The 15,920-nt window shown below is 33.0% G+C and overlaps 1 protein-coding gene across 2 annotated transcripts; it reads left to right on the forward strand.

Moving 5' to 3' along the window:
• The first annotated feature begins 999 nt into the window (after positions 1–999).
• Positions 1,000–15,054, forward strand: LOC126828000 (uncharacterized). 2 transcript variants are annotated; one of them, XM_056102334.1, is made up of 10 exons: positions 1,000–1,329; positions 1,625–1,724; positions 3,772–3,877; positions 4,253–4,325; positions 4,871–4,944; positions 7,183–7,243; positions 7,736–8,380; positions 8,867–9,018; positions 10,094–10,149; positions 11,669–15,054. In XM_056102334.1, the coding sequence occupies exons 1-10, from the start codon at positions 1,041–1,043 to the stop codon at positions 11,754–11,756; spliced, it is 1,644 nt and encodes a 547-aa protein (XP_055958309.1). In that variant the 5' UTR covers positions 1,000–1,040; the 3' UTR covers positions 11,757–15,054. The 2 variants fall into 2 exon arrangements, with proteins under 2 accessions (XP_055958309.1, XP_055958310.1); XM_056102335.1 differs by lacking the exons at positions 1,000–1,329; positions 1,625–1,724 and having other exon boundaries at positions 3,739–3,877.
• The last annotated feature ends 866 nt before the right edge of the window (positions 15,055–15,920 follow it).

Here is a 15,920-nt window from a genome sequence, read left to right on the forward strand (position 1 = left end):
ATAAATCCGGATGTGAATATGAAAATCAGCCAGGCATTTTATGACCCCCAGCTTGCTGCTCTCTTTTTATATTTGATGCCCAAACACATTTCCCCAGGGTTGGGGGGGGGGGGGGCGGGATGTTATCAAAAAATCAGCCACTCAGCATTAGAAAATCAAATTGGCTCACCATATCAATAAACCCCACCCCACCCCCCATGAAGCAAAATTTGACACAGCAACAAAGGGAAATTCGCCTGCATAATCTCAAAATTTGTATTCCAAAATAAAGTACAAAAAAAATAGACAGTGATCATTATCATTTACATGTAATGTAAGATGTTTACTTTCTATTATACTGGACAATGTAGTTACGGTGCGCAGTAGTTTCCTCATGAGCAATTATGAGGTGATTTCATCTAATACTTGACTATACAAACTTTTGGTTTGATTGAATGTGCTAGATACTCCGGCAAACCAGTCCATTCCCCCTCCCCCCCCCCCCCCCCCCCCCCCCCGGAAAAAAAAACGTCCCATTCGGCAAAAAAAATCAGCCCATTTGTCTATCTGGACTAAGCTGTTGTGCGCTATGCGCCCCTGTTGACTGTGTTCAGTCAATGTTATGTGGGTATATTAAAACCAATACCACCAGTGCTACTGGTGGGACGTTGTTATCCGCATAACACTGGCTGAACACTGCTTTATGTGGTAAAAGTAGGAAGAACCCTATCAAACTATAAAAATTTCAAATTTCAGAATTCAAACTTATGAAAGTTCATTTTGAAGTTGAAGTTTGGAATTTTGAAAAACTTTGTTGAATTGTTCATTGGGGCAGTTAAAATCAAGGTATATTTGTATTTAACTCACAGAGGTTAAAGTAATTCAACTGCAGTCTCCAAAAACATAAATTTTCAGTCCTCATTAGTCCTTAGCATAAAAAGGTTTTTCCATTATTCAGTTATCAAAGATATAGCATCTTGATACAATATCTTTTTTATAATCAGGTTCTTACAGAAGCGATTGACTCAGATGTAGAAATTTTGGAAAACAACAGAGAAAAAATGACTAAATTTACAGATTACGAATCAGATATTGATTCTCCTGATGAACATTTAAAGGAAACTTGCAATAAAACAAAAGGACATCCCGAAACCTCTGCTCCATTTAATGATATTTTTCCTATCTTGAACAATAACGGGAAGGGTGAAGTTGGCACTCCCTTTAAGCAGAGTTATAATTTCACAAAGATTTCTCCACGAATAGATTCCAGCACGTCTCAGATGAGTGATGGCATTGATTCACAACCAAGCTGTAGTACTCCAGTCAGTAATGGTAAAAATCCTAAAAGAGGTAATGTATAATATTGATACAATACAAATGAAATGGGGGTGAGGGTTAACATCCTATTGGGTTAATGAAGATGGGCACATGTCGTACAGTGTACTTTGTGAAACATTTTGTATGTCCATCCACTCTTCATCCGAGTGTTATGTGCATGTCGATTACACAGATGGTCACATTGTTTATATTTAATAACTAGTTGGTTATCTATGTTTTATTACTACTGTTGTATTGCTCGTTAATTATGCACCACAAATGTAAAGTGGCACTATTATTATAGCTATTTTAACATGTATATTTGTAGTTGATTGTCCAGTCTGTGGTATAAGTGTTAGAGAAGAGGTAGTCAACAGACATCTCGATAATTGTCTTAATAAATCAGAAAAAAAGGAAAGCCTCAGAAGGTTTGTTTTGTATCTTACTTACTTATTTTATATCAAAAAGTTACTAAGATCTCCAATATTGTTGGTAATCTGTTAAAAAAAAAACCTGATGTCTACACAGGTTTGTAAATATTTTTAGCGATTTGATGCGATTTGACTATACAGTTAAATCAGCATTTTCAAATTATATTGTATTCAAGTCATTTCTTTCAAGCCATTGCAGAGATACTGTTTTAGCTATCAATTTATGAATCATACAAAGTTTAGGCTTTTTCACCACCTTTAAAAAATACCCTACTTTAAACTTTAAGTAATTTTTGATAACCAATTAACAATATTTTAGAGTGATAATGCCCATGTTATGTCTTTATTCTGTTGTCTATTATTATTGAACATGTCTATTATCTAGATCCCAATATGCATAGATATTTAATATATAATTGTTTTCACCCTCGTCCAGTCGGTCCATTCAACTTTTGTTATTGGATTTGCAGGGATAGTTCATTTGGTGATAAGGAAGATAAATTCAAAATTCCGAAAAATAATTATTGCAAATTTCAGAGTTTTCTCCCTAATTATAACAAAGTTTGATGGTGTATTTCAAAGTTATCCCCAGTTTACATTGAAATTTATGAAGTCTTGATGAAATTGTCCATTGGGGCATAATGAAGTACCATGTTGAATTACAAATTTTGGAAATCATCAGTTAATGTGTAGCGCAGGGCTTGTCAGATGTAGTGCATGCCAGATATTTTCTCTTTTTTTCGTATACCTTTTTGATATTTAATTGAAAACATTGTAAGTAGAATAAAAGATTCTAAGAGCTTTCTACATTCAACAAAGAATTCAACAGTTTTATTCACTGAAGTGTATCTGACATTCCACCTTTATTGAATGGCATTGTTAGAAATTAAAACTTGTCTATGCTTTTCAGATTTGATACGATCAATTGAATACACACAAATATCTTTTACATTTTTATATGCCCACATGGAAATGTAGACGTATATAGCCGTCACCCCCGTCCATCCGTCCATCCATTGTCCACAATTTCTTGTGAACGCTCTAAATCCAAAAGTTATTATCCAGTTGTTTTAAAATTGATATATGTTGTTTACATTAGTGAGATGAAAAAGCCTATTTAATTTCAATAATTTCCATTTATTACATCTAGAGTTATGGCCCTTGTTTCACTTTGTTGAACCTTGTGAATGCTCTAATGCCAAAAGTTAACATCCAATCTTTGTGAAATTTATATGCAATATTTAAATTAGGAAAATGAAGAAGCCTATTGAATTTAAGCAATTTCTGTTTATTACATCTAGAGTTATGGCCCTTGTTTCACTTTGTTAAACCTTGTGAAGCTCTAACGCCAAAAGTTATTATCCTATCTTTGTGAAATTTATATGCATTATTTAGATTAGTGAAACGAAGAAGTCTATTGAATTTCAGCAATTTCCGTTTATTACATCTAGAGTTATGGCCCTTGTTTCACTTATTGAACCTTGTGAATGCCAAAAGTTATCACCCAATCTTTGTGAAATTGATATGCATTATTTAGATTAGTGAAACAAAGAAGCCTATTGAATTTCAGCAATTTCCGTTTGTTACATCTAGAGTTATGGCCCTTGTTTCTCTTTATTGAACCTTGTGAACGCGCTAACATCAAAAGTTATCTGCCGATCTGTATGAAATTTACATGCGTCATTTAAATTAGTAAAGAGAAGAATCCTATTGAATTTCAGCAATTTCCGTTTATTACTTCTAGAGTTATGGCCCTTGTTTCACTTTGGTCAACCTTGTGAACGTTTGAATGACAAAAGTGATCATCTGATTTGTATGAAATTTATATGCATTATTTAAATTAGTAAAACGAAAAAGCCTTTCAAATTTCATCAATTTCTGTAGATTACTTCCAGAGTTAAGACCCCTTGTGAACCTTCAAACGGCAAAAATTATAATCTGATTTGTATGTAACTGTCTTGTAAAGTCCCCCAAATACCTACAAAGTCAAAGGAATAAATATGCGACAACCCTTGCCTGGAAACCTATCTTTTATTTAATGTAGTTCAAGAAAGAAACCGTTAACCAAATTGGTGTATAATTTGATGAGTGATAAGGATATCCGCAAGAAATTACAAGAAATTGGTCTGTCTACAGAGGGGATCAGACAGGTAGGTTAGAGATTAGATATGTAATTTAATGTAGTTTTTAAATGCCCACTTGTAAAGTTGGCCATATATTGACTTGGATCCCTGCCTTTCTACTACTAACTCTAAATTATAGTTTATATTATGGTAAGGATGGTTAAACTAGTCATAATGATGAACAGTATCAAAAATCATAGTTGTGCATCATTTACAATTAAAGTGGATTTAGGCCATCATACATTTGTTGTTGTGTCTGTTCGTGATCTGTGATGCCTGTCATATTAAGATATGATCTTCAAATATAGACATTTCAATTAATAAACTGAAAGCTTTTTTTTTTCAGGCCCTTTTATGAAATAAATAAAGATAGTTTTTTTGACTTTATACTTTTTTTTGTAGGAACTAATAAAACGCCATCAAGATTTTAGTCTCTTACATAATTCTGATTGTGATTCATTAAATCCTAAAACAAGTAGGTATCCACATGTATTGTTGAAATTAAAATTTACATATTATTTATCTATTACAATAGAAAAAAGTGTCCTGTGCAGTAATGATCTAAAGTCTATCCAGATTTATTGAAATAATATCCACTCATCATATTTTCCTTCATATAGGAATGTAGAAAAAATTTGATTGCATTGGGAAGCGACAGCTACTCAGTGATATTGCTGTTGGTTCATTAACCAGGAGATTCCATTTTTGATCTTCAGAATTCTCTTGAAAGGGATAGCATCTAGTCCTTCAGGTGGGCCAGAAAAACGTGACCTTGAAAGTTGAATTCCGAGTAGGTAAAAATGACGCTTCATAGCTCTTGAAGAATGGTGTAGTGATCCATGATGTGTCAATAATTATTGAATGAAAACTATTTGCCAAGTTTATAGTATAAAGTTTTCATTTATATAAAAATCTGACTTGTAGCTATTCAAGAATGATGTTTAACATCTGACAAGAATTATTAAATGGAAACTATTTGCCTCTTTCAAATTTGTGTCTCAAGTTTTCATTTTACTTCAGCGAAAGAACTTATAAAGTGTTATGAGAAAAGTGAAAAGTTAAAACAGAAATTAGCTGCTACCAGTACCATAAAGGTAATGGAATATTTGAGTCTTTTTCTTATGCTTCGTTCATCAGTTAAATCAGTTAGCTACAATATGATTATTTCATCTGTTTGTTAAAACTGCTTTCTACATGACCAACTACTTTAAAGGAGCTAAATCGCTAATATTTGGGACCGAGAAATTGACACAAATGGGTCGCAACGCATATAATAATGTAATATGAATGTATATAAACTGATTTACATTCAATCGTTTCTGTTTTTACTGTAATTTCTAATCAATTATATTCGGCGAAATATGCCAGAAATCTCATGTGAATGGTAATCTTTAGCGTCTGGTTTTTCCAGTCTACACCGATGGTATTTATTGCGCATGCTCTCCAGATAAGAATATAGCATCACCATTTGACATGACTTGTGCAATATGTCTAGCCCTGTTCTTTGAGTCCCTTGTTCCAAATGGCGCTGAAACACATTATGGTACACGATTCGTGTACCCAATGGTAAAATGTTTATTTTGTCTTGAATATTGGATATCAGAAGCCCATGTTTTCCCTGTAAGATCACAAGACCAATGTTGATTTGAATTGACAAATAATTTGTGTTTTCAATGTCGAAGATTTTTGATGATATTGACTTAGAAACTTAGCTTCTTTAAATGGTTCAAGAATTTTTAATATGCAGAATTAGTTAAACTTAAAGACTATGTTTTTCAATAACAATGTGTACAGATACATCATGTGCATGATAATCATGCAATATAAACATATGTTTGTCCCCCGCCTTCGAAGAAAGCAGGGGACTATTAAAATGGGTTTGTCCTGCTATCTGTCTGTCCGTCACACTTTTTGGGACACAATAACTCTCCTTCTAATTGATCTAGAATGTTCAAACTTGGTGTAGGTGTTTATTAGGCCGATGCCTTGATGAACTTCGAAGATGAGCATTTTCTGCTTATGGTAAGCAAATTGGTTGATTGGTTGATGCTTTGGGACATAATAACTTTAGTTCTAATTAAGTGAGAGTGATTAAACTTGGAGTATAGTTTCATTACATCAGTACCTTGACTAAGTTTGATAATGAACATTTTCTGCTCAGGTTAAGCAGAGGGATAAGCAGTTTGATTGGTTGGGACTTTGAAACACAATAACTCTCCTTCTAATTGAGGTAGAATGTTCAAACTTGGTGTAGTCGTTCATAAGGTGAATGCATTGATGGAGTTCGATGATGAACATTGTCTGCTTACGATAAGCAGGGATAAGCAATTTGATTGGTTGAGGCTTTGGGACACAATAACTTAAGCTCTAATTAAGTGAGATGATGAAATTTGCTGTATAGCTTCATTACATCAATACCTTGACTAAGTTTTGTTGCCTGGCAACCTATCTTTTATCCAAGGAGGTCATGTGTTTGATACCTGCATTGGCCTAGAAACTTCATCTGGATTTTCTGGCGTGGTTCCCCCTTGTCAGTTGTGCCATTATGTATATCGTGTCTTCATTAGCCCAGTTAGAGTAGAATAGCAGGACATTAAATCACATTTCATTTTATATTTATTTTTTTAAAATCTGACTGAATCCAAGCCGGGACATTAGTATTACTTTTTTGATTTTGTTTTCTTAATTAAATATTAGATAATCAATCTGAGTACATATTAGCGTAGATTAAGCCAGGAAAAATTTGACATTTTAACATAAAATGCAAATGGCACATCGTTACTATAATGTGTTGTTATAATCAGATTTTAGTATGTTGTAATTGTTTCCATAACGACAAAGAAAAAAATATGTGACATCCCTTGTTGACTGCCTCGTATGACTTAATTGCATTGGGTGTATGTTTTGTTGGCTGGCAACCTATCTTTTATACTTTTTATGGCCTTTACTACATGAAGATCTTACCAGTGTAGTGGAAGGTCGCATCAGAGGTCATACGGATGGCTTTTGACCCTATGACCTCAGACATTTGATTAGCCAATCAGCGTTGATGTTTCTAGTGGGTTACCCACAGTTATGTGCACCTCACTCCAAATACTCGTTGGAACAGACCGTTTCATTGGCTAATCTCTCACATCATCCAGAACGCAGGTTATATAACAACTCTTCCAGGTCCTAGTGTAGTAAAAACAAGTAAAACTAAATTTTGAACTATAAAAAACGAAACGAAATAGTATTTGTGTTTTAATCAGATTGGCCACTTGCAGCATCAATACTTAGCTGCTGTGATCATATGTTTCAATGCCTGGTAACTCATCTTTTTATTATTTTAGGGTTTGAATATTGATAAAAATGCAGATGCCACTCAAATTAGAAAAGTACAGAAAACATATGGTGAGTGAAATGTGTGGTTTATCATTACATCAATACATTATAAAGTTTAATCCAGTGTTTATGTATGCTTAAAGATATCTTCCTTTAAACCTTCTAAACTTATTTTTATCTGAAATATTAATAATTGTATTAAGCATGTAAATAATAAAATTATGATATCAAATTGCCTAATTAGTAACAGTAATTAGTAGATTCTTACTGGGACTGGTGTTGATGTCTTAGTGCTTGCTAACTTACACATAATTATTTTGCATACAATTTTATGGCTGTGAAAAGAACTCCCCATTGATGTAAAATTAAAGATATGAGGTGTTGGATATCTAGTATATTTTTGCTGGTAGTTTTTGTATGTTTTCTAGCATAACTAATTGTCTGGCTGCATTTTTAAAAAAATTATTAAAATTTATTTCGATTTTTATTGCAATTGCAAGCCTCAAGAAGTAAATAACCTTTTTAATTTTTAATCTTGAATACATTTACTCTATCTTTCAGTCAAAAAACATAAAAATCAATTCACTGATCTGATTGAACAAACCAAGAAAAGGATGTTAGAATCGAAAAAACATATGAAAAAAATAGACAGAAACAACCTGCCTAGTGTCAATGTATCAAGTAATGAAAATAAATCTACTATTTTAACAGAGAGCAGTATTAATAATGTTGAAAGTTTGCTTCCTGCACCATTGTCACAATTAGAAAATGGTGTTCAATCCACTGTAATTGATCCAGACTTAAATTCAAATTTCCTTCAAGATATCCCAACTAAAGGTATCTTAACCCGACAGATTTCAACATCAAGCCATGGATCATTTGATTTATTTCCGGATAATGACATAGATTTAACCTACTCTGACAAAAAAAAATATTCGGATGAAAACAGATTGAAAAATGGTGATGACAAACATGAAAGTGGTTGTAAATCACTGTGTAGGAAGTCATTATTTAGCCATCAGACTTTAGGTAAAGTTACGCCTCCTACATCACCGAGAAAAAATGCATATAGAATTGATCATTATTTTTCACCATCGCCAGAGAAGATAAGTTTTAAAATGTCTCCGTTTAAAGGCTGTTATGTTGATGATAGTGGATCTGAAAATGGTGACGTCAGCTCTGTAAGAAATATTAGTCAAATTATTGGTAAGTCAATGTTTATTTGTTTTTAAATGTTTCTCTTTTAGTTTATATGGCTGGCTGCTTTCAAAAGTCAGCATTCATTAGCCTGGTTGGTGCAGAAAAGATGCACGTTAAACACTCTTTCATTCATTCATTACTTTTAAAAGTAAATACTTTGCTTTCTACATATCCCATGATATACTGATTTTTTCACAAATTAAATTAGGATGTTTTTATTTTTAAAATATTTTATGAAGAATTGTTTATATGTAGGTACATTGAAAATGAATAAGCTATAAAAATGGGTTCGTTGATGGGTCTTTGGTCTTAAGCAGAATTGGAATCTGCAATGAGCAAAAACATTTAAAATATATAAGTATCAATGGTGATTTGTGGTGTATATCTGCACCCAAGGCAAAGCACCCCACCTGGATCCACCACTGTGGGCAATATACACCCTCCCTGTATTTACTTGGAAATAATGAATGTTTCAATGATTGTATTTTATAGATAATTCTCTATGTACAACAGATGAACATGTATCAGATTTATGGCCAGCTCTAACACAGAAATCTGAATCAACCAACAATGAACCAGATAATATTGATACATTAGACAATAGTGATGCTACTTCTGATATTATTCCTGTTAAAATTATGGAGGTCGGTTTATATCTTAATAAAATTGAATTAAATAATTTAGTTTATTAACAATGATTAACTTTATATAAATGTCAGTAAGTGTAGTAACCGTTGCATTTTAAAAGACACAATATTTCAGATTAAAGGGCAAATATATATAGATCTTCAGTAAATCAGCTTTCTAATCAAAAGGCATGTTAATCCAAAAATTATTAAAATAGATCAATCCTAATTCAAGTTTTGGATGTCCATTTAAAGTTTCTTTTAATTTCTATTGATTCATTTTCTGTCATAGAATGTCAGCCAGTTATTAATGTCTGGTTTCTATCTATGAACATTGTGTTAAGATGACTTCTAATCTAGTTCATTTTATTATTGAAACATCTAGAGTTTATCTAAAGAAAACCTTTCAGCCCTTATTTTTGGTGGTAAATTTAAATTTAAAAAAAGATCACTAACCGTCTGGTTTGTGTTTAAACCACTGTTTATTACCAGAAAATTACATATAAAATGTAGATTAAGGTGATAAAGATGGCTACTTCCATTTCCATATCACCAGAGTAACCTTGTTTTCGTCTAACTGCTAACCAACACTGTAGGCAAGTGAATTATTCAGATAAATATGTTTGTCTTGAAGTGAATTATTCAGATAAATATGTTTGTCTTGAAGTGAGCTAATCCCTGAGCTAATTTTCTTGAATTGGTTTAAAGCTGCTGGCTGTCTGTGTATTGTTCGAACAGGCTGCAATTAGTTTAAAAAGAGACCCATCAAAACATTTTACCCAACACTTCTATGTGGTGCTGGCTTGTTTATATTGTTGCAAAGGATGTCGAATGTTACAAAATTTTCAATTCAACATATCTTTGTAAAAACTGAAATGAACCATTTTTAGACCAATATTCCTTTAGTTTTAGAGTTTCAACTTTCACAGTGTTGGTAGTTTGCAAGGGTTTCAAAATCATGCAAATCAGTGGCTTTAATATACTGTAGGCCTATATCCTTTAGAGACCGAATAAGGGAAATTGAAAGGCCTTCTATTTCCAAGGAGAATTAGGTATTCAAAGGTTACTCACTTCATTTATATGACTGTTTCAGCCCCCATCACTAGATGTTATCAGAAGACCAACTAGATCTTCTATACAAAAACAAAAGTAAGTGTAATTTGGTATACATCAACCAATGTTAGCTAGGATCATAATTGCTTAACCTACCTTAAAGATTTATCGGGGTGGTTATTTCCAATAAAAGTATGACAAATTTGGTATATATGGATAGTATAGACGCCTAATCTTACTAGAAAAATACTGGATTACCCGAAAACACCCATGGGGCAAACACTGGGCAAAAATGTCAGGGTATCACTAACTGGAAACCTGACATCTTGTCCGACAGTTTACTGTATACTAGCTTGAAAGAGGGAGCAGTTGTTATTTCTCGATTGAATGGTTGGGTGGTTTTGGGAACATCCAGGGATATAAACCTATAACAGACTCTGCGATTAATTGGGGGAAGAAGTTGAGAGAAAATAATTCAAGAATTTACTTAGGCCACTATATGTATGGTAAATGGACAGTAAGTAATGACAAATACATTCTAAAAAAATGACCCTCCCCCAATCAAGTTAGATGACAAACATGGCCTCTAAAAATAGATTGATTTTCTTTTATAGCTTCGGGTAACTCCTGCGAATACAAAGTTTTCAGAGAGATTTGAAGCAAATTTTTGGTTGAATAATTAGTTTGAATATGTTAATTTTAATCCTATTTTGATGAAACTTGAAATGTTAGTTTATAACCCAAAGATCTTGGTTCTTTTCGATATTCGCGCATATCGGACCGTAACTTCCCGAATTATGTCCCCTGATTGTACGAAAAATCAAGTTTTTAGCTTGTGGACCGTATAGAGGTCATAATTTTTATCCAATTTAAAAAATCGTATTATTATATCACCGTTACACACTAAGGACGGCTGAGTTCGAATTTCGTGAAAATCGGCCCAAAACTGACAAATAAAATGGCCGCCCTTCGTTCTCAAATAGCGTAAAAATATGGTATATCAAGGTTGTGAACCCTATAGAGGTCACAATTTCTATCCGATTTTGTTGAAACTTGAAATGTAAGTTTATAACCTAAAAATCTCGGTTCCTTTCGATATTTGCGCATATCGAATTGTAATTTCCTGAATTATGGCCCTTGATTGTAGGAAAAATCACTTTCGTTTTAGCTTGTTTTCTATCCATCTCTTGAAAATGTGGGCGTATCCTGCCTGGCAGCCACTGGTTAAACCAGAATATAAAATCTGCAATAAATATAATAGGCATATTGTGAGTCAGAAATATCTACGGTTTCTTTGATATAAGATAACTTGTGATTTTTGTGTATTTCTAAATATGTGAATGGTGTAATTTTATAAACCAGATGTGCATAAAAATGGATGGAAAAAATATACATTCTGATAAATACATTGTTGTCAAGCAAACACTATGTTTAACTTAAGTAATATTTCAAGATTTTTTTGATTTTTTTTTTTTTGTCCTTTATATAGATCTAATTGATCTTGAATATTATTTACCAGAATAGGAACATTAAATGTCAGATTTAATTGTATGAAATCATGTTATATTTATAAAGCTTGTTTAATTCTATGACTTGAATTTATATGATTTTATAGAGAAGAGGTTGTTAGAAGAAGTGGTAGAAGAAAAAGACAAGATGAAGACCAGGAAGAAACTAGACCAACAAAAAGACAAAAAAGATAATAAAAAAGACTAGCCAAGTCAATCTAGCACAGATACTGAGTAACCTTAAACAAATTGCAATAAAGGGAATAACACTGATTTTGACAGATATAGGTGCAAAATTGAATAAATCAAAAGTATAGAAAAGTATAGATAACGAAAATGTGACAATTGGATCTACCGTAAGTGGTGTTTGTCTTGGCTTGTTTTTATTGGTTTGTCATAGTTGTATTTCATCACATACACACACATTAAATACATGTCTGACGTAGAGAAATATAAACCTGTCCATGGCGCTATCAAAGACAAACAGATGAATGATTTATTCTGAATATTTTTTTACAATATTCAAGACGACGGCCTTCTTCCAGCAAGTAAAATGATCGTGCACTCTTCTTTCCCCGTAACAATGATGGTATTTCACATACGCTAACTGTTTACACCGATGACGCAAAAGCCGTTTTTGAACACTGTTGAAGATACGATCTATCACTGAACACGATATAACAAGAGTACTATAGTATCTAGGTTACTTTTAACGTTTCAAGCCAGGGATAATTTCGTAAAATATAACTATAAACATCCAGATTTATTAGCAATGATTGTGGGTTACGATATTAAAACTTTTAACTGTTTAAAGCAAAGAAAAAAATCGTAAAATATAACTATATATAGCAGGCTTCGTTAGCAATAAATGTGGGTTACGATATTAACTTAGCCATATTTAATCTTTAAGTGGCATTTAGCCATCTGGAAACACATTAACAGAACACAGTTTTATGGGAAAGAATCACTAGTTTTATTCTAAAAGCACGACGTTTGGACAAGTATCCTCTTTTGGGTATAAAGCACAAGACATTATTTAGTAAACTTGAGGTTAATATATAAGATAGCCATATTTGATCTATCTCATTGATAGTAGCAGCAGAGCAAAAATTGACTGTGGTCAGTCTGATACCTAAGCAGTTCTTCTCAACTCATTAGATTGTTCATCCATGCTGTCATCTTCAAAATTGATCGGCATTGAGATCTACAGCTGACTCCTCGACAATGCCCACAGCCCGGTGAACATCTAAGTCCATGCTTTATACAACGGCATCTTGAGGAAGCGCAATCAGTTTTACAATTGCAGTAAGCAACTCGAAGCAAGTCTACTGAGCGTGTATAAGTGATACAGGCGACCATGGCGTAATTCCTATCCCTAGTCTTAAGGTAGCATGTCTTTTGGTCGGTCTCCCATCCAGTTGCTAACTTGATAGTAGAATCGTAAAGAGTGTTTTTTTCGGTCGCTGTTGGAGCCAAGTTTTTTGTAAATTTCTCACAGAAACGCGTATAACGCATTCTGTCCAGACGAGGATCTGGTTCACCATGGTAGTGTGACACCATTATTTGCTCTCCAGATGCCATGATTTCTGCCTTTGTTGGTTGGCTATTGAAAGCTGATGCACATCTTCGGAACTCTGCATTCGTTTGTAGTTTATGCAATGCCAATACCAGGCACCCGGGATGAAGTGTAAAATGCAAAAAGAGCATGTGCAAAAAGAAAATTTAATATTCACGGAAAACACAGTATGTGTGTCCATATACCTTTATAAGTTACCTACACATATTTAATATCATACAAACAATCATTAAAAACGTGACCGTTCAGACTAAAGTTTTTGCTCAACAAGAGTGTCATGGTTGAGTGGTAAAAATTACCCATTGGCGACGTCAACATAAGCGCCTTGCTCGACACTTATTCTTTAATGCTGCACATTGTATATGAACGTTTTGGGGATCACTGTGTTGCTTACCTGAATAAGATTAATGTCTCCTATAGTCGATTTAGAACCGTTTCTTACTTTGGTGCAAGTAATTCCGCCATGTTGACGTTTGTTTCATCTACGGTGACCCATTGGCTTCTGAATATTTTTAGATTAAAATTTTTCAAGTTTTTGTATAGTGTGTGTTTCTATACCTTTGGTATGTTATTTAGGAATATGTTGTGTGTAGATAAAACTGGTAATTATTTTATTGCAATTTGTTTAATGTCGAGACATGTAGTGACTGGACTAATTGTTCTGTGATTGCTATTGAAATCTTATATTATTGAAAACAGAGTCTCATTTCAGTCCTATTTACCTGTCTTGACTGACTGGCAGGGAAATTGACCAATTGGAAAACTTACGTGTTAATCAATTTACAGGTCATAAAATTGGAATTTCAAAGAATTTAACCGTATAACACAATAAATAGCCTACAGTTAAATTTACCCATCTTCATTGGCTTGGTTGGTTTAGTCAGTAGTAAAGTAGGATTTTTTATAGTTTTTCTATAAAAACCCTAAAAAAAATTGTCATAAAGTTAAAATTTCTCATTCTTTAGAAATAATATCTTACTAATCAGAAGTAAAGAATATATTCTGGTTCTCAAGATACCACTTGTTCATTATTAAAATATTGTGTTTCCATTTCTCTGTAACTATTTATTACAGTAGTTATTTAATCTACACTGCCGTCTACAAAATTTCTACATTATTGAAATATTTTATTTTCCATGTTTTATCTGTAAATATTTATTACAAAAATTATTTGTACAAATATGGTTAATATTAATAATAATGATATTAACTACTACACTGCCGTCTACAACATTTGTTCATTATGGAAATATTTAGGTTTCCATATTTTCTCAGTGTATATTTATTTGTATTTATATTTAATAATAATAGCTACATAATACATGTACTGTAATATAACACGAGTATAAATTTTTAAATTTGTTAATACATGTATATAGTTCTATTTTAAAAAGTCACTGTTGAACCTGTCATGTTTGAGGAAATGGAAGGAATTCCCCCAGGACCTTAAATATTTTGGGGGTTTCTGTTGTATATCTTTTCTGGGTATACATATCTAATTGTATTGTTCGTTTTGTCTACTGGCTTCATTTTATCCATAGAATTGAAACAAAATGTCTTATACCTACAGGCACAATTTAAGCTATATTAAATCATGTGGATCACTGTACATGATTGTTGTCTTGTTAGGTTGTATTCCTAACAAAGTTCTGAAAGCATTTACAGACCACTTGTGTAATCTTTATTCCACAAAATAGAAGCTTAAAAGAAACAAAGTTTTCATCAGATGAAACTTAGTTGATGAATATGTACATTTACACACAGTATTTCCTAAAATCAGTTGGGTGTTGTGTTACAGGATTGTTTTTCTTTAAACACAAACTGATGTTTTAAATTTTAAGAATCTGTTCGGAAGATGATCTATGATGTTGAACTAATATACAGTAACCATTTAACTTGATAAATTATATCTTTATGAATTGGGATATACATGTTTTTGTTTTTTTATATATAATTAGTATTTTGTATTTATAGTTATAATATTATTAATAAAGATGGGTAAATACTAAAGTTGCCTGTAAAACATTAATGCTTTTTGTTCACGAATTCTTTAAATATTTGGGAGCCATGGCGTCTCAGTGAGTAAGACGTTGACTCTGTAACCTGGTGGTTCCGAAATTTCGTCGGGATTTTCTGGGGTGGTTCACCCTTGTCAGAGGTGCAGAACGGGGGTCTGCAGGGGACAAAATGTATAGTCGTTCGGATGGGACAAAATACATGGTATAAGAGGCCATATGGCAAACCTTTTCACGATACCGTAACAACACCATTTGCTTTTAGATGTTCAGTCTATGCACATGTGGGGGCTTTCTTCACATGACAAACATCTAGCATTTAACGTTGAACCATTCGGAAATGGCCACTCGATTTGCCTTACCAGGTTATGAATTAGGGAATTTCATTCCTCAATTATATGAGTGACATGATAATCGCGAGGATCACTTGCCACAGTCACATAGGATTATGCAGTTATGGTTATCCAGCCACATGCATAGCTTGGAATTTATGTTTACTGTTTTCAGCAGAAGCGATCGTTATGTGTAGGATAAAGCACGAGACTGGGGTTATGCTGGGGAAAGAAAGACTGAAGAAAATAAACCGAGAAAAAGAAAAACCGAGGCCAGTAGGCCGAGGTTTTTCTGAAGTCTTTCTTCCCCAGCATAACCGAAGTCGAGGACTTTATCTTGCTTATAAACCGTCTGTTTACATGTACACAAGATGAGAATAATATCCCAGAATTCCCGCAAGAAAAACCTTATATCATGTTTTCTTATGGAAAATAA

The sequence above is a fragment of the Patella vulgata genome, chromosome 7 (genome assembly GCF_932274485.2).
Source record: "Patella vulgata chromosome 7, xgPatVulg1.2, whole genome shotgun sequence".
Lineage (NCBI taxonomy): Eukaryota > Metazoa > Mollusca > Gastropoda > Patellidae > Patella > Patella vulgata.

Excerpts from the sequence above, each read along its gene's own strand:
- LOC126828000 (XM_056102334.1), top strand. The coding sequence starts at position 1,041 with ATGACTAAATTTACAGATTACGAATCAGATATTGATTCTCCTGATGAA. Across the intron at positions 1,725-3,771 it reads AAAAAGGAAAGCCTCAGAAG|TTCAAGAAAGAAACCGTTAA; the intron begins GTTTGTTTTGTA and ends TATTTAATGTAG. Across the intron at positions 4,945-7,182 it reads CTGCTACCAGTACCATAAAG|GGTTTGAATATTGATAAAAA; the intron begins GTAATGGAATAT and ends TTATTATTTTAG.